General features: G+C 47.7%; 1 protein-coding gene across 1 annotated transcript; it reads left to right on the forward strand.

Moving 5' to 3' along the window:
* Positions 1 to 4,440: 4,440 nt before the first annotated feature.
* CHMP1A (charged multivesicular body protein 1A) lies at positions 4,441 to 13,409 on the forward strand. The gene is made up of 7 exons (XM_066637152.1): positions 4,441 to 4,515; positions 7,001 to 7,020; positions 7,769 to 7,846; positions 8,479 to 8,625; positions 9,269 to 9,397; positions 10,501 to 10,688; positions 12,058 to 13,409. The coding sequence occupies exons 1-7, from the start codon at positions 4,509 to 4,511 to the stop codon at positions 12,077 to 12,079; spliced, it is 591 nt and encodes a 196-aa protein (XP_066493249.1). The 5' UTR covers positions 4,441 to 4,508; the 3' UTR covers positions 12,080 to 13,409.
* Positions 13,410 to 17,761: the final 4,352 nt, after the last annotated feature.

Raw genomic sequence — 17,761 nt, forward strand, 5'->3', positions numbered from 1 at the left:
CTGAGCCAGGAAGTCAAGGAAGCAGAGTGTACAGCACCAGCTGTTCTAGACAACAGCCTTCTTCATCAGATCCATGACAGGTATTGAGAAAGTGCTGGTTGGCAACCTTCAGTCTTGAAAGACTATGGTATAAACCTACAGCACCTGGCGGTCTCCCATCCAAATACTAACCAGGCCTGACCTTGCCTAGCTTCCAAGATCAGACAAGATCAGGTACGTGAAAGGTAACAGTTGCTACTTTTATAGATATGTATGTATAAAAAACTGCTTAAAGACTATGGCATAAAGTTTTGCAGATGATAGCCTCAGATGTAAATAAGCACAGTGACCATTCATGACAACAGTAACAGTGACGTCACTTCTTCCTAGCTCTGCTATGTTAATTAAGCATGTACTATAGGACAGGAAACTATTGTCTCAATCCAAGCCTAAACAAACAAGGGTCAAATTTCTTGAAAAGTTCTCATTCAGCACTTACATGCCAGAATCTTTCTTTTGGAGAACAGCAGCTTTCAATTCAGCTGCAGAATATCTTGGGGGACTGAAATATTCTGATTTGCCAGTTCTAATAATCTGATTTGGGCCCTATACTTTTGCACAGGTGTGTGTGTGTGCATGTACCACCTGTCTGTGGATGCCCTTTGCACCACTGTTGTCCTAGCTGCCCGTTGCCATCTCATACCTTCAACTTGTATAAGATGTGGTGGCTGCTTCTTTACTGCTTTGGATGTCGATGGCTGAGAGCTGCCTTGGTATATATACGAGCTCTGCTCTTGTGGGAAGGGCTGCCTGCTTTCTTTGACCTTGCCACTGTCTATGCTTCTATGAACACGAGCTGTGAAGAACCAAGATATAGAACAACTGCGAAAGAGCTCCAATGAAAGAGGAAATCCTTTCCCTTGCTTTGGGCCAACATTTTGCTAATAACCAGCAACCAGTGAGAAAACCACTTTGCTAGGTCAGGCTGAGGGTCCACTTCACTCAGCAGTGGCCATTCTGATGCCACAGCAAAGCCCGCAGGCAGGCCATGAAGCTATTGGTCCTCCTGCTTTTTGTCTGTCCTCAGCACCTGGCTGAGATGCTCCAGTGTCCTCTGGGGTTCTGAGACATCACCACCCCCGCAGCACCCATTCAGAGCTAGAAGCCAATTCTGTCTCAGGGTGGGGCCACTGCCTGGATGGAGGAAATGGGTTTGGCTCTGCCTCCCTGTTGGAGACATCAGCAACACACCCTGCTCTTTCCAGCACTCCCAACCAGCCATTGGTGCACAAGAGCAATGCCCTGTGGCCAGAGATTGATGCTGGCAAGAGTCTCTGGGAAGCACTCAGACAAAAGCAAATGTAACTCTCAGCAAGGAGCTGGAAAATTGAAAAAATGAAGAGTTTCAATTTCGTATAAATTTATGACAGAAATTTTGCATTTGCATTATTTACTACAAGCCACTTTGAGACTCTAGGAGTCTTTCCGAAATAAATGAAGAGAGAACTATTGTGGCTGACAGCTGCTGACAGACCCTGCCTCCTCTGTGTGTTTGTTCACCTCTATTCATTTTTAAGTCTCATTATAATTTGTTTCCAGCAATACTTTAGGAAAGTGGGATCTGCTCTGAACTTACTTAAGTTTTATATTTACATCATTCTTTCAGAAGCATTCAGGTTGACAAACAGAACTCAAAGTGGCTGGTGGACCAGACAGTGCAAGGGAAGAAGTCAAAGAGTGACAATATATTATCACACCAAAAGGAATACAGAAAGGATATTAGAAATAGTGCTTCCTTCTTCCTCTCAAAGAATTAAGAATTAACTTTTCTCCTGTCTTTTGGTGGGCCAGACAAAGAAAAATAAGGCTGAGGTGGACATTTTCTGACTGTGTGTGGATTGGTTTTTGAACTAGATAAGGTGTCCAAGAGACAGGCATTTTGGTGCCCTGGTCCGCAACTGAATTCTGTTGAGTTCTGTGGGTTTATTTCCAGACTAGGATACTTAAGACTGGGGCCTACATCAGAAGAAATGGGAATGAGGTGGTAGAATGGACTGTGCCACTTGATGTTGTAGGTGAGTGTGGGGATCATAGTTCTGAAAGCTTTCTGGCTTTAAATAATACTTCAAAAACCCCTGCAAGTAGAAAACTAAGAGAGCAGGGAGTGAGAGGTACTAGACATTTCTCCCTGGCATGCTAGTTTTCTGCTTGCAGGGAGTTTTCCCATGGAGGAGCATTCACAAATGGTATCTCCTGCCTCCCACTGTGAAGTGGTACAGTTCAGTTCACCACCTCAGGATTCCACAATCTCTTGCTGCTGCATATATACACCAGGCTTCAGCCTCCCATCTAAGTTTGCATTTTCTCAAAAACTTTCACCCCCCTGAATTAAAAGCCCCAGGCAGCACATTTTCATTCCAGCTTGCTGACCTCCTTCTCATGCCAACTTACTGATTGGCACTAACCTGTACCATTCTGGGACATCACTCTGTAAAGAGGAAGAACATTTTACCTCCTGGCAGGGTTTCATGTTTGCTCTGAGACCGCCCCATAGATGAGCCAACAGCCCTTTCCCCCCTACATTGGCACTGCTACATCCCTGCTTACACTGCCTGGTCCTTTTGTGACTCAGCAACAACCAGTGTCCTCATCATCAAAGAAGCAGTACACCAAGAAGGGACTCCAGCTCAGGAAACACCCTGGGGAGGGCTGGCACCCCTCCTCCTGCTCCTCCTACAAGCGGTGGATCCTCTGCCCACCTAGAAGAGGTACAGGGGTTCGAACTGAAGCAAGTTCGCTTCAAGGCCACGGGGCTTCCACAGAACCCAGCTTGAAAAGGGAACAACTGCTGAGCCACAGAAATGGGGCCCAGAAGCCTGTGAGAGGCATTGTGCTTCACTGCTGAGACTGAGGGCCCCTGAGGCAGGTTGCAACCCCCTGACATGCCACAGCTCTCTCAGTTTCCTATTCTTCAAACTGTTTTAAGTGCCAATAGTGGGGATTCATGAATGTGTGATGCAGTGACAGCCACTCGTGTAGGCAAAGCTTTTTCGGGGACCAAGCCAATTCAAAGATGTGGTCATTGTGACAATGCCGTGCCTGCCTCCTACAGTGCCACTGTCTCCTGAGCACATCAGTCACTTGAGAGTGACTTCAGAATCTGACTTCTCCCTTATTCCTTTCCTTCCTCCCATTTATGGCTCTGCTTCATCTATCTTGTTAACATATATGAATAAAACAAAGTGAAGGAGTTCTTTAGGCCCATTGACATTAACAACCTTAGCAGAGAGTTCCAGAAGGGGTGGTTACATCCTTATTCCCCCCCCCCATGGGAACCCCTTCCCAGGTCCCAGAAGCCAAAACGAAGAAATGGAGCCTGCTTGTTTGGGACAGGGCAAGCGCAAAAGGTATGAAATGAACCTACATGGAGCAAGCAACAGAGAAGCCATGCTGAGCATTCTGCCTTTCATTCCAGGACCCATAGCTGCCTTACTGAAAGCAAGAGGCATTCTTGCACCCTCTTTCCCTGCCAACTGGGCCAAAAAAGCACCTTTAAAAGGTGCTGCTTTATTGAAAGTGAGAGTTCTTGCTCCCTCTTTCTCTGCCAACTGGGACAAAAAAAGCAGGTGCTTTTTTGGCCCAGTTGGCAGGGAAAGAGGGTGCAAGAAAAGCACCTTTAAAACACCTTTAAAAGATACAACTTTATTGAAAGTGAGAGGAGTTCTTACACCCTCTTTCCCTGCCAACTAGGCCAAAAAAGAACCTTTAAAAGGTGCTCTTTTTTTGGCACAGTTGGCAAGGAAAGAGGGTGCAGGAAAAGCACCTTTAAAAGGTGCTTTTTTGGCCCAATTGGGTGCAAGAAAAGCACCTTTAAAGGTTGGAAGTGGGAGGAATCCTTGGAACCCCTTTCCCTACCAACTGTGCCAAGAAAAGCACCTTTAAAAGCACCTTTTTGCCCCAGTTGGCAGGGAAAGAGGTGCAAGAACCCCTCTTGCTCTCAGTCAGGCGGCTGTGGGTCCTGGATCCTTCAGCATCTCTCAGGGGCAGAGAGCAGGTGCCCCTCTTTCCCCCAAGCAGAGCACGTTTTTCAGTGGCTTTTTGCTGCCCGGTCTTTTAGATTGCAAGCCCCTTGGGGCAGGGAACCATCTGTTTGCTGGCTTTGCTACAGAAACGGCTTGGGGAACTACTTTTTTTTGCTGTTAAGCTGCCCATAAATACTCTCAATGACAACAATATTCTCCTGCGGAGGACGCCTGGCTCCTTTAGGACTCCCTCCAGCTCACAGCCTCTCTTCAGGCTTCAGCATCAGTGATGCTGGATCCCATCAGAACAGCTGGACAAGACATACGCATGCGCAGAAGAGGGCGCCGCCGCCAATGACAGGCTGGGGAGGCATCTCGCGAGATGAGGGCGCGCCTGAGGGACCAGGAAGAGGTTGTATGAGAAGAGAGACAGAGAGAGAACCCGGAAGTGGCTGGAGGGGAAACCCGGAAGTCCTGTTGAAGGAAGGCATTGGGGACTCCAGCGGAATGGACGGTGAGGTGGGGAGCCCTCCCGGGGGGGGGGTTATGTGACGTCACCTTCCTAGCCAGAGGGTGGGGAGGAGGGCTGATGCTCCCAGGGGAAGGGGAGTTCCTACCCAGTGGCCTCCCATAGCAAACATAACACCAGGACCACTCCACTAACATAACACCAGGACATCCACTACAGGGAGTGCTGGGGAGAGATAGGAGAGAGAAAAGGGAATATGGCTTTACCAAGCGTGTGATTAGTCTGTGGAACTCCCTGCCACAGGATGTGGTGATGGCATCTAGCCTGGATGTCTTGAAAAGGGGACAGGACAGATTTCTGGGGAAAAGTCCATCCCAGATTATAAACCATGATGGGTATGTACAATCTGATTAACAAGGGATGAATAGAGTGGATAGAGGGATGCTCTTTTCCCTCTCGCACAACACCAGTACCAGGCCTGTGTTCTTGTTCCTTGTTCTTGTGGTATGTGTTGGGGGTATTTGGTTAAAAAACACAAAGCACTGCCTTTTTGGTGTTTATTTTCCAGAAGTTAAAATAGATTACTTTTCCATTTAGAAATAATGTTGTGGCTGCATCTCCTGATACTATATCATGTACCTAGTACATTTTTAAAGCAATTATAATTAATTGTGCCCTTGGAATAAAAACATGTAACACCACAATTTGCTGTTTTAATTAAGAAAGTTTGGAAAATGTATTGCCAAAAGAACACACCCCAGGTATGGGATTTGGTTGATCTGCTTGAGTGATCTGGTACTCTGTAGCCATCTTTTTTGCTATGTCTGGGTCTCTGCTGACTTCATACAATGTTCTGATCTCATAGGTTGCTTTGTGGGCTGACTGGTGGGTGGTTCTTTCTTATGGCAGAGTGTTGAAGCAGATGGTCGCTTGGGCCTGCCTGGCGAGCCTGTCTCTGAGTCTCAAAGCCTCCAGTGTTTGGCCTTGGCTCATTGGGTGTTATTTGTACTGCAGGGACCTATGGCACAGTATACCTTTTTATTCCTGCCCTATGTATACAGACTATTTATATGTTCCGGATTGCGTCATCTGATTTGTAGTTTCCACATGGAAGGCCCTGCATTAAGAGAGGAGGATTCATTTGCCTTTGTTTCAAATCTAACAAATTAGATTCAATTGTTCTAATCCCTTGTTGCCTCATTGGTGTTACAAAGTACTGCAAAGGAATGGAGTTCTTTTGGGAGAAATGTGTTTTACCTTGAACAGTAACTGGCCAGAAACAATACCGTTTACCTGGCTAATAGCCTCCTCCAGAGCACCACCTTTGTGGCTCAGACAAATGAGATGACATGTTCAGAGGCTAGGAAAATTAACCCTTTAGCACTCTAGTCCAGTGGCTCTCAAACTCTTGTTTAGAGTTTTTGAACCACTAAGTCTTTGTGGGGGTGGGGGGAAAGACAATGGCAGGATCCTCAGGATTGTGCCGTTGCCAAGACTGAGGGGTTTCCCCCTCAACTTACCCCCCCTTGCGCCAGCCTCCTGGGGATGCAGGGAGCCCTGCAGAGCCCTCTGCATGGCTCTCCATGTCGCAAAAGTTTCAAAAAATGTGATCGCATCCCACTTTTGCGATCGCAACCTGGAAGTGGGTTGTGATCACATTTTTGAATGTTCCAAGATGCAGGGAGCCCTGCAGAGGACTCCACGGGGCACCCTGCAGCCCTAGGAGGCTGGCGCAAGAGGATTAAGTTGAAGGGAAAGCCCTTCAGTCCCTGGCAGCAGCATGATCCTGAGGATCCTGCTACTGCCTTCTCCCCCGCCCCTTAAGGGGATAGGGGCAGTGGTTCTTGGGCTGGTGGGTCACTATCCACCAGTGAGAACCACTGCCCTAATCAATATTTGTCAGAGCAGTCGCAAGCAATTTCCTGTTCCTGTGTGTCAGGCAGGTGATACAGGCAGGTGCTGCTTTCAGCCATTTATCTGGGTGGTGTTCCCTTTGTCCTCATGCCAGTGGCTGCTGACCTCCAGGACAGCCTGAGAGGCCACTGTCCTAAGGAGCAAAGTTCCTGCTGTTGGAATTGAGTTCTGGAGAGAGAAAAACACTGATGCTTTGGAGGTAGACTTTCCGGCCCTGCAATTCCAGGGGAGCAGTTATGACATCTCAATGGCTAACCTTTTGGGTGCATATTGAGATTTTGCAAGTAACTTGTTTTGTGGCCTGGTGTGCCACAAGTAACACCAGTCAAAGATTTTGGCCTTTAGTAGCTGAAGAAAAAAATCTTGGCACCAGCTCTCTTTGTAGAGCTGAGTGCCTTTTCATACACTTAGGATCCTGCCTACACATTCTAGTTAACCTTGCAGCTTGGTGTGTGAACTTTCTCCAGAACTGTGAAACTGATTGCTTAAGTACTCGCACTTTGGGCCTCTTTGGGGCAAAATTGGGGAATCCTGAAATTGATCAAGTCGGTGTTGTTCCTACAGAACCCCTTTTATTTCTGAAAAATACCAACTGTTGTCTTTTTTGCATTCACAGATACTCTCTTCCAGTTAAAGGTGAGTGTGAACCCTCTAAAAATGCTCACTCTTGTCTCCAGTTTAGGATTTCATGGTTAGATTATGCAGTACCTGAAAACAAGTGCATCAGTGGCAGCTGGGGTTTAGGAAAGCAGTGCTCTCAGTCCCTCTGCCTGAGATGTTCTGCTTTATGGGCTGCTTAGTTGGTTGTGGGGATGTTGGCTTCTTCAAGAAGGATGGGCAACTCCTGCGCATGGAGCAGAGGAGGTTTCTCTGAGTCAGAGAAACCTCCATCATGCATTCAAAGGGAGCTGCTCCTACTCTGCCTTGGCAAGCATGGGTTATTGATTTTGTTATCCACCTTCCGTAATACTGCTCAGCCGCTGTCACAGATTGTGCTTGAGGCCTCAGATACTTGTGACTGCTGAGCAGATGAAGAGTTGCTTGGGATTCACAGACCCAATAATGGTGATGGCCACTTCTGCCTTTTACTTTCATGTGGTGGACTGTGCCCTGTGGGAATGTCACCTCTTTCACTGGAACACAAGGTGGCTACTGACAATACTACTCTGCTGTGAAGTTTACCTGAGGGGAAAGCATTGCTATTTTAAGTGCTTTTTTGGTCTGAGTCCCTTCACTGACATTAGTTGGATACAGCCCCTCAGTTGGTCACTGTACCATCGGATTTGGCTGTTTCCCTTTTGATCTGGGTGTCTTTGGTACCTGGAAAGTGAGTTTATTCTGTTACTTCTCCCCACGTACCTGCTCAGCATCTCCTTCTTTCTAGTTTACAGCCAAGCAGCTGGAGAAACTTGCCAAGAAGGCAGAAAAGGACTCCAAAACTGAGCAAGCCAAAGTCAAGAAGGTGATGAATGTGAATGCTGGTGATGAGAGTGACTGCCAAAGATTGCTGAGGGCCCCTCCAGTCAGGAGGATTTGCCTTTTCATGCTGCTTTTCTTAACTCTGTGTTGGCACACTGTTGCTCCCCATGTCAGCTTCAGGTTTCTAATCCTTCATATTGAAGGTTCTCTGTGGTTCCTTTCTCCCTCCTCTCTTTTCACTGTGACTTTATTTGTTTCAGGCTCTGCTTCCTGTGCCTGTCATAGCCTTTTTGCATGGTCAGTTCACTTTTCTCTCCTTCAAGACCCCTTTCTTCAGCAAGTCCATTCCTAAAATATCATAGCTTTGGCCTGTATGAAAATCTTTCTGTTGCAGTTTTTTAATCCCCACTCTCTTCTGCCTCTCCTTTTTTGTCTGTCTAGTGTAAATTGTAAATCTTAAGGGAAGTCACCTGTCTGTATTCTGGACATTGTTGGGGCTCAGGGCTAGGAAGTTACTCTTAGAAATAGAACCGTGTGGGTTGCCTGTCCTGGCTGAGGTAAATGGGTTCTGTTTGTGTGGGAGTTGTGCAAAGTTGCAGGTGGGGTAGAGGGAGGCTTTTTGGGGCTCAGAACCCAGTGGATTCATCCTAAACATCTTGCCCCTTTGTGCTCCAGGCCCTTCAGCAGAAAAATGTGGAATGTGCTCGTGTCTATGCAGAGAATGCCATCCGGAAGAAGAACGAAGGCCTGAACTGGCTCCGCATGGCTTCCCGTGTAGATGCTGTGGCCTCCAAAGTCCAGACTGCAGTGACCATGAAGGGGGTAAGAAAATGCCCTGGGAAGGCACAAGGCTTCCTTGCCGCTTTGGTGCTAGTGGGCCTCTTCCTTACTGCTTCATCTGAGCAGGAGACTCCTCAATAGCTCTTCACAGTCTTGGGCAAGTGTCTTTTTCAGCCACACTGCCTGCCATCCTATCGCTGAAAGGACTGAACTTGATTGAGATCTCTTGCACGATGGCAAGTGCTAGGCAGCCAAATGTTCTCTAGGGCCACTTTCAATTGGAGCGGCCACTCCTCTGACTTATTAACTTTCCTTAAAAAAGTTATTTTCCTGTATTTCCCTTTCCTGGCCATTGTGCTCAAATATTTCTCTGCTGCTTGAAACGGTTGCCTCAGTCCTCCCGCCCCCCCACTTCATTTGTGGATTATGAACCTCTTAATGTATCTGGACTTCCAGGATTGGAAAAGACAAATGGGCCTTTGGTCCCAATCTTGGGTGTGATTTGCACTTCTGTAGCTCTTGTTCCTGGCTCCTTTCATTCCCCCCCCCCCAGCGTCTGTCTCTTGCTGCTTCTCTTGGGAATGTCACGAGTCTCCCTTCCAGTACTGACTTCTGCTCTGTAGCAAAGAACCTCCTAGGTCTGCTTCTTAAAGACACGGTTCTGTTTTCCAACTCTCTGCTGCAGGTGACGAAGAACATGGCCCAAGTGACCAAGGCCTTGGACAAAGCCCTCAGTTCCATGGACCTGCAGAAGGTCTCAGCTGTTATGGACAAGTTTGAGCAGCAGGTCCAGAACCTGGATGTTCACACGTCAGTAAGTGCTCTATACTGGTCAGGGACAAGGAGACAGCAATGCTCTAGTGCTCCAGGTGCACATTAATGTGATGTGTTCCAGAACACCATCTTGTTTTGGAACAAGAACCCAGTGTTCCCCTGCCAGCCAGGTTCCCTCCCTTATGCCACCAGCTTGTGCTTTGTCCTGCTTTCTACCAGATGCAGTGATGTTCTACATCCAGACATTCAAGCGTCTAGTGGCAAAAGTGTGCAGAATGTGTGTACAGCTGGTTGGGGTTATAGGAGGCAGAACATGGTTATATGCAAAGTTTTGAAGCCTTATCTTGGGCCCACAAATCTTGGTTTGGTTGACTAGACAGACCAGCAAACAAATGGACCAGCACTGACAAATAGTGCATAGGATCCAGTGTGTGTCCTCCTCGAGATTCCCAGAAGCTCCTTGTTCCCACCTCTGGTGTACCAGGGGGGACGGGGGGGGCGTAAATGCCCTGGAGTGCCACTTGGCAGGGAGCACCATTGCCCCTCCCTCTGCTATCCATTTTTGCTTTCTCTTCAGGTTCATTTACAGGACCTAAGCAGCCCCCCCCCCCAGCCCCCAGAATGCTTTCTGAGATCTCTGGAAGGCCTAAAAACATTTTCTGTTGGTTACTGCCAACCTGCCCCCAGCCTAGTGGCAGGATACAGGGTTTGGGAGGCCTGCTTTCCACTTTTGCACCCAGGCTGCTGTAGAAGACCCAAGCAGCAGCATACTGTGCAGAGCGAAATGAACCCTTGTTTCTTTATGCCCCACTTTGTGGAAGAGGGGAAGGCACTTCTCCTTTTCACTGAGCTTTCTAGGGGGCTGTACTAGTGATTTGCTGCAACAGGAAGAACTTGGGTGGGGTGTATGGTTGGGCAGGGGTGCTTGCCAGGGGTAAAGCCACCCTGGGTCCCTTTAGGGAGAAGGGCGGGATATAAATAAAGTTTATTATTATTATTTATTATTATTGCCAGAGTGGGGAGGGGCTCAGACAAGCAGGAAAGTGGATTTGTTGAGCTTGGCCCTGGCACTTTCTTGAGGCTCCTGTTTGTTCTTGTGGGTTTGGCTACATCTTCTCAGATTCTGCCTTGCACCTCCCACAGGTGGTGGAGGACTCCATGAGCTCAGCTACAACGTTGACAACGCCCCAGGAACAAGTGGACAGCCTGATTGTGCAGATCGCTGAGGAGAATGGCCTGGAGGTCATGGACCAGCTGAACCAGCTGCCCGAGGGAGCTTCGGCTGTGGGCGAGAGCTCTGCACGCTCCCAGGAAGACCAGCTATCACGAAGGTACTTCTGCTGTCTGAATGACAATAACTTATCCTTGGGTGTTAAAACCTAATATACCTTGGCAGCTCTGGGCAGGTAGCTATCCCCCTCTGTCAGTTATGGCAGTCTGACTCCAAAGGTGCTTGTGGTAGGGAGATGCAAAAGATTGGATCCTGGAGAGAGAGAAGATCAGTCAGTCTTGGGTCTTCCCCCACCAGAGTCTGTCACTGTTTGTGTACTATATGAGCTGCATTTGCTTTTATTCAAAAACTGTCACTGAGATCCCTGTCACTGAGTGAGCCTGAGTTCTGGCATTATGGCAGCGGGGGAAAAATCTTTTTCCACTTTTCTGCACCCCGTGATTTAAGCTTCTGTCATGTTTCTCTCTTGTCATCTTGTTATCTCAAAAATGTGTTTTAGCTTTTCCTTGTAAAGAAGGTATCTTTTTGAAAAATAACTTCATCAGGGTTTGTTTCGTCAGCAAATACCGCACAAAGCAGACAATATGGGGAGGGAGAGGGTAGGGGGTAGAAACAAAGGCTAAAGTGCTCTCAAGACAAGGGGCTGGGGAAGTTGGTATTGGTTATAATACATGCAGCAGCTGACTGCCACACATTCACTCATAGGTAGAGGTGTTTGAAAATAGTGTTATTTACCTTACTCAGAAGTAAGCCTATTGTGTTCAGTAAGATGTAGGCTATAAACCTGTCTTACTAACTGGAAACAACACCTCTACTCATAGGTGTCTGTATAGCTGACCAGGTGACCATGAGAGTTTAGGTTTGAAATCAGATCTCACAGGGATACTCTCTGAACTTATGGGGGAAAGTCTTATGGCTAGAGGTGTTCTTGTTGATAACTAAATAAAAACACAAAACACATTTTTTTTCAAACATCTCTATCAGTTGGTAATGAGTCTGAAACACTGGAATCGTGTTTTCAGTTGTGAATAAAAACACAGAACACCACATTTTGTATTTTAATTCAACAAATTAAAAAAAACCCACCATTTTCAAATACCTCTACTTACGACTTCCAGGAGAGCAGGCACTGTCCATCTCTTGTCAGGGAGGCCCTTATTTCTGGAATGTATTGCAGGAGGACATTCATGTGAGGAAGGCTTAGAGAGCTTTCCGGGATTGACTAAGCTGAACTGGATGCTGGCACCCATCCAAAAGGGGGTTCTAGCAAAATGCACTTCCATTAGGGACCTTCCACACATCCCCATCATGAATATGTTGCAACACAGGGTAGTCCCTTGTGTGTTTGGGGAGGCATCCTTGGGAAGTATTTCTGACTTGCTAGTCATTTTAGTTGCTTTGGTCTGAACCAACTTAGCTTCTTCTCATTTGTTGATTTTTCTTTGTGTCTCCCACACTTTCCTTTTCAGGTTGGCTGCTCTGCGAAATTAATTTGCCCTTATGAACTGCTGCTTGACACTCTGCGATTTGCAGGGTGACTGTGGGAGGCCTTTGGCCTTCCCTCCCTCACAGTCCTCTCTGTGACCAGGCAGAAAACTGGTTTCCCACTCTTCCGAACTGTCATGATTAGCAGCGGACTTGGCATCCTCTGGTGAAGGTATCTACTCTCAGAAGCAGCAATGACAGAGACTGGCATCTGTGTGTGAGCTTGCCTGGGCCTGGAACGCTGGGGGGGGGGGTGGCAAATTAGCTGGGATTTTTTTCTCTGAGGACCTCTCAGTCCACTCTTCCCATCATCCTCTTGTGTCTGGAGCTCATGGGATGAGAGGATTAGGGGCGTGTTAACGTGTAAATTACTCAAGCATGGCCCTTCCAAGATCTACCTAGTTTGCATTCTTGACAGGGCTAAGACTGTCCCTAGCAGCCGGTGTGTATGCAGGCAAGCATGGCCCTTCATGTCGGTTGTTGGCCTCCTTTTTTTGCTCTTGGGGTGACTGTTTCCTGTGGGGTGGCATTTGGGAATCAGGCCAATGAAACTGGTTGAGTTTGCAGTAAGATGGAGTGAGCCCATTGGTAGGATGGATGTGTCCCTTTTTCTGGCAGCTGTGTCCTCTGCCTTAGTTTTATTTGCACACCATTAAGTGACCTTTGGAAAACAATACTAGACGCAGACACCCACACACAATTCCTCTAGGGCCTCCCCCAGATGATTCCACTCCGCATGTGGCTTCTACCATTCCCAAAAGAAATCACTACTAGAGGGGACCCTGGTGTACAGAGATGCTGTCGCCCAGTTCCCCGCGCCTTGTGCTCTTGGAAAGACTGGCTTGCTCTGAGGCATCCCCTGCCGCTCCTCCATACAACTTGGGCTCTCCTTTTGCATCTTGGCAGCAATTGTAGGGTTTGATAGGCAGGTCTCCAGCCCTCTGTGGTTGTCCTGACCCCTCCTGCCCAAGTGCTCAAAAGAACCAAAACTTCCCTGTCTCAGAGTGCAGCCCTCCCGATAGACAACCAAGGCAGGGCTCCTTTCAACGAGTGTATCATTCTGCTCAGTTGGCGCCTTGGAAGGAGGCTCTTTTCCCCGGCCTCTTTGGGGCCTGGTCTTCCGTTTGTGCCATTCCTGCCCTCCAAGCTACAATTCCTGCTATGAGGGCTGGTGGGTGCAGTATACTATAACACTTGCCAGCGAGCTTTGTATGGAGCAGTACATTCTTCAGCTCTCCCTTGGGAATATTGTGTTTTGGTTTGCCTTTTTTTGTTTTGTTTTTAATTAAATAAATTCCTTAATGCTGTTTTAAGTGAATAAACTCTCTGGAAATCACTGGTCCTATTGACATTTGTGGATTTTTGCACATGCCCAAGTTGCTTGGGGCAGTGAGTGAAGGTTCCTGCCTTACAGCGGCAGCCGTGGGGTTGGTGTCTTAAAAGTGCAGTCCTGTGCACTCTTACCTGGGAGTAAAGCCCATTAAACACAATGGGATGTGCCTCTTAGTAAACACGCATAATATTTACACAGGAAATTGCATAATATTACACAGTAAAATTCACAGAGAGGGCTGTTTTACCTCAAGTCAGACTAGCCTGGCAGTTTGGTCATGAGCTGAGGCCAGGTTTCTCAACTAATGAACTTTCCCAGCCTTCTGCCTAAGTGGAGAAGGGCTTGGTGGTGGGGCCCACCCTTGGGGCCCAGCCCTGCTTCCTTAGTGCAGATAGCAGCCCAAGGATAGCTCCTTATCAAGTGACCCTTTTTGAGTAGTGCAGTGGTTCCCAAACTGTGGGCAGAACAGTGGGTTGCAACCTGATTTTTGGTGGGTGGCCATAGGGTGACTAATTGCCTCAAACCCTGAAGCTATTCAAAAATCAGATACTGTAGCTGCTATCTACCCTGCAAAGAGCTGAGCTCCTGCAGTTTGCAAGCATGCATAAATATGGGGAGATAAATGTTTGTGGGTCTTTCTAATTATTACTTATATATGAATAAAATAATGGATGATGGCTGGATCCCAAAGGATCTCCTCTATGGAGAACTTGGCTTCTGAGCGGCCTGCTTGGAAGGCAGTCTGTGAAGCCTGGCCTCTCCCAGTTTGAAGAGACACTTGGCCAACAGACTGAGGCAAAGAAGGAAGGCCCATAGCCAGGGAGACAGACCAGGGACAGACTGCACTTGCTCCCAGTGTGGAAGGGATTGTCACTCCCGAATCGGCCTTTTCAGCCACACTAGACACTGTGCCAGAACCACCATTCAGAGCGCGATACCATAGTCTTTCAAGACTGAAGGTTGCCAACTGCCATGAATAAAATTATTTCTTTCTAGATCTCCTTTTTCTAAACCACCTGGGTTTTTCTAACCTAGGTGGGTCCCAATGGAGTGTCATTTTAAAAAGTGGGTCCTGATGCTAAGAAGTTTGGGAACTACTGAAGTAGTTGATACAGCAGCCAGTCCTCTGCATATTTTCTTCCTGTATAGGTCATCACACAAACATCTTTGCCACTAGAGGGCTCCCTCTGCCTGCTAATCTGGGTCCCATTTTACCCTGGTGGGTGAAGCATCAGACCACAAGGGTCACAAGCTCAAATGAACAAGGACATCCGACCTAGTCATTGAAAAATGAAAAGGTAGTTTATCAAGGCATAACTCCAAGACACTAAAAAAAAAAGTATCATAAAAGATAACTTAAACAAGCTTTCCACCTCTAAATGAACACAAAACCATGGTATGGAGAAGAGATGATCTACTTGGATAGTAGTTGGATACACCTCAATACAGGACAACTCTGAACTGCAAGTGATGCTTAGCAAAGACACATCCAGTTCATAGCAGCCAGTGCTGTGTCCTCTCTGTGTGCTTCTTTTCCTAGCCTCCTCCTCTCCCGCCTGCTCTGCCTACTTCCAGGGCTCAGTGCTACCTGGGAATTCTGCAGAATAGTCTCATTGTGTTGCAGTGAGTTCTAAGATGACAGAAAAAGAAAGAGGAATGGAAGGAGCCTGGGCAGCCTGGAGAGGTGAGGGAGAGAAGCTCCATCAGAGGGGATCCCAGAAGCCTCCCTTGAAGAGACCCTGTCCAGAAACACCTTGTGCTGTTCTTGTATGCTCTTACTAATGGGGGCAGGTACAGGCACAGTCAGTTCAGCACTTTCCCTTTGGGGTTATATTGCCCAGGCACCCTTCTTTAATCCCTGAAGGTCAATGCCAGTGGAGCATCTTGGTATTGTACCTGGACATTGATATACCAAGGCTATCTCTGAAAGAGGAGCACCTCCTGCCAGTAAATGTTCTTCAGATTTCGTGCCATTCAGCACCTCTGGTTGAGGTTTCCCAGCAACAGACGGGGCCTTGTTCAGCAGTGTACAGAATCCAAAACATTGGTTCACAGAACTCAATTTTTGGTATGTTTCTGAATTAGGATCTTCTCAGGGGTCCTCACAAAGCCATTGGGGGGGAGGGATTCCTGAGGTTGGATAACTCTCTAAATAGCGCTTCTGCAACTTTCATTCTAACGGAAATAGTTGGGGTGGAAAGCTGGATTGGGGAGGTGGAGTTAACTCCTGGCACACTGCAGGCCTCATCTAGATCTTCTCCCACTCCCATAGCTGCCTCTTAATAAAAATATACCACAAGGTGGAGCAACACTGACGTGTCTGGCGTCGGTCTGTCATTGGAATGCTGGATATCCCAGCAGCGATGAGGGTGGTAGGGTGTTGGTTGGGGTTGTGGAGGGTGGAAGAGTGTGCTAAACTTTTGCCCTCTGCCCGTTTTCCATCTTAAATTGTGCCTCATATCCCAGTTGCAGTTAGCTTTCTGTAGCTATGAGAAACTTTGGGATGGGGTGACTCAGATCAGGGTTGTGGCTCAAGGAAAAAGTGATGACCTCCTCCTTGCCCGCACACACCATAGCCCTGATCCAAGTCATGCATGCCCCAAGCTGCTTTTTAGATCTTCTCCCACTCCCATAGCTGCCTCTTAAAAAAAATATACCACAAGGTTGAGCAATACTGACATGTCTGGCATCATGTAGAGTAGACATGAGTGGTCTGTCATCGGAATGCCGGATGTCCCAGCAGCGATGAGGGTGGTAGGGTGTTGGTTGGGGTTGTGGAGGGTGGAAGAGTGTGCGAAACTTTTGCCCTCTGCCCATTTTCCATCTTAAATTGTGCCTCATATCCCAGTTGCAGTTAGCTTTCTGTAGCTATGAGAAACTTTGGGATGGGGTGACTCAGATCAGGGTTGTGGCTCAAGGAAAAAGTGATGACCTCCTCCTTGCCTGCACACACCATAGCCATGATCCAAGTCATGCATGCCCCAAGTTGCTTTTTGTACAAGAAACGTACTACTCTGTTTTGTTAGGTGACTTTATTCCTGTCACATCTGCTTAGTTAAGGAACAGGCATTTCCAAATATTTGTATTCCCAGATCATGACTCTCCATAAGATGAGCTAACTTGTTTTTGCACTTGGGGGTGAGGGAGAGATTTCCGGCAGAGAAAAGCAAATACTTCATCATGCAGTATGCAGTGAGTCTGTGAAATTCACTGTGCCAAGGTGGGATGATGGCCTCTAGCTTGGGTGGGGTTAAAAGGAGATTGGACAACTTCATGGAGGACAAGGGCTCTCAATGGGTGCTAGTCATGATGACCATTTCAGTAGCTATCTACCTCTGAATACCAGTTGCAGGGAGCAATGGTGGGAGAGAAGCCTACCTTTCTCTCCTGGTTGTGAGCTTCCTCATTGGAGCATCTGGTGGGCCACTGTGAGGAAGGAGGCTACTGGACTAGGCAGGGCCGTTGTAGTCCTGAGCCAAGAGCATGAACCTCCTGATGCTCGTAACAGACTGTCTAAATAAAAAGTGGACATCCCAGAAAAAGCTTCCATAGATATATCAGCATAATACCATTAGTGACACATGCAGACAGATTCTGCACTAAGAAAGGTTTCATTTGGGGATGCCCCTAACTTCACCTCTCCTCTCCATGTGCTCTAGTACAACTGTGGGCATTCTTGCAACTTGTGGGACCCAGTGCCCCAGGGTCTACCAACTGGAGCCAGGTACAAAACAGCAGCTCGTGACTAGAGTCAGATAAATATTATACCCTTTGAACCATTCACCAGAGAATGTGCATATACTAGACTGCAGCTGAGTTCAGGCAGGTCCAGGATTCAAACAGTCAAATGTAGCAGAAAAGTGTCATTTTGTCATTAAACAACAGGGCACTGAAAAACTCTGTTGGTCCCCGCAAATCACCCAGAGATCTACCAGTAGATCTTGAGCTTTTGTGTGTGTGCCTCCATTAAAGCACATTAGAAGAACCGTCAAAGTCTCCCGAAGCATCCCATGCAAAACAGTTGTGTATGCAGTAGGTTGGTTGCCAGTACCTTGAAGCCTCTGCTACAGACAACCAACTCTCAAGCACCCAGGCTGCGGGGTACTTTGGCCCCTTCTCCTGAGAGCTGCAGCCACCTTTCTAGGGGTGTGTGTGTATCTGCCTGGCCAGGAGACTTCCTAGCCTCCCCCCTCCCCCCCAGCAGAGAAGCAGGCAGGACTGAGCAGGGGCTGCCAAAGAGCTGCTGCCCGCCTCCATGCGGACCCTCAGTGGTGCTGCAGCCAGCTGGCAAGGCCACAGGAAATGAAGTCCTTCCCAGGTCTGTTGCCACAAGTGCCTGCTGCCGCCTCTGCATC

This window comes from Tiliqua scincoides, chromosome 9 (genome assembly GCF_035046505.1).
Source record: "Tiliqua scincoides isolate rTilSci1 chromosome 9, rTilSci1.hap2, whole genome shotgun sequence".
NCBI classification, from domain to species: domain Eukaryota; kingdom Metazoa; phylum Chordata; class Lepidosauria; order Squamata; family Scincidae; genus Tiliqua; species Tiliqua scincoides.

Bases quoted from the DNA above. Each gene is read 5' to 3' on its own strand.
- CHMP1A (XM_066637152.1), top strand. The intron at 7,021-7,768 runs GTGAGTGTGAAC...CCTTCTTTCTAG, and splicing joins ATACTCTCTTCCAGTTAAAG to TTTACAGCCAAGCAGCTGGA. The intron at 7,847-8,478 runs GTGATGAATGTG...TTTGTGCTCCAG, and splicing joins AGCAAGCCAAAGTCAAGAAG to GCCCTTCAGCAGAAAAATGT.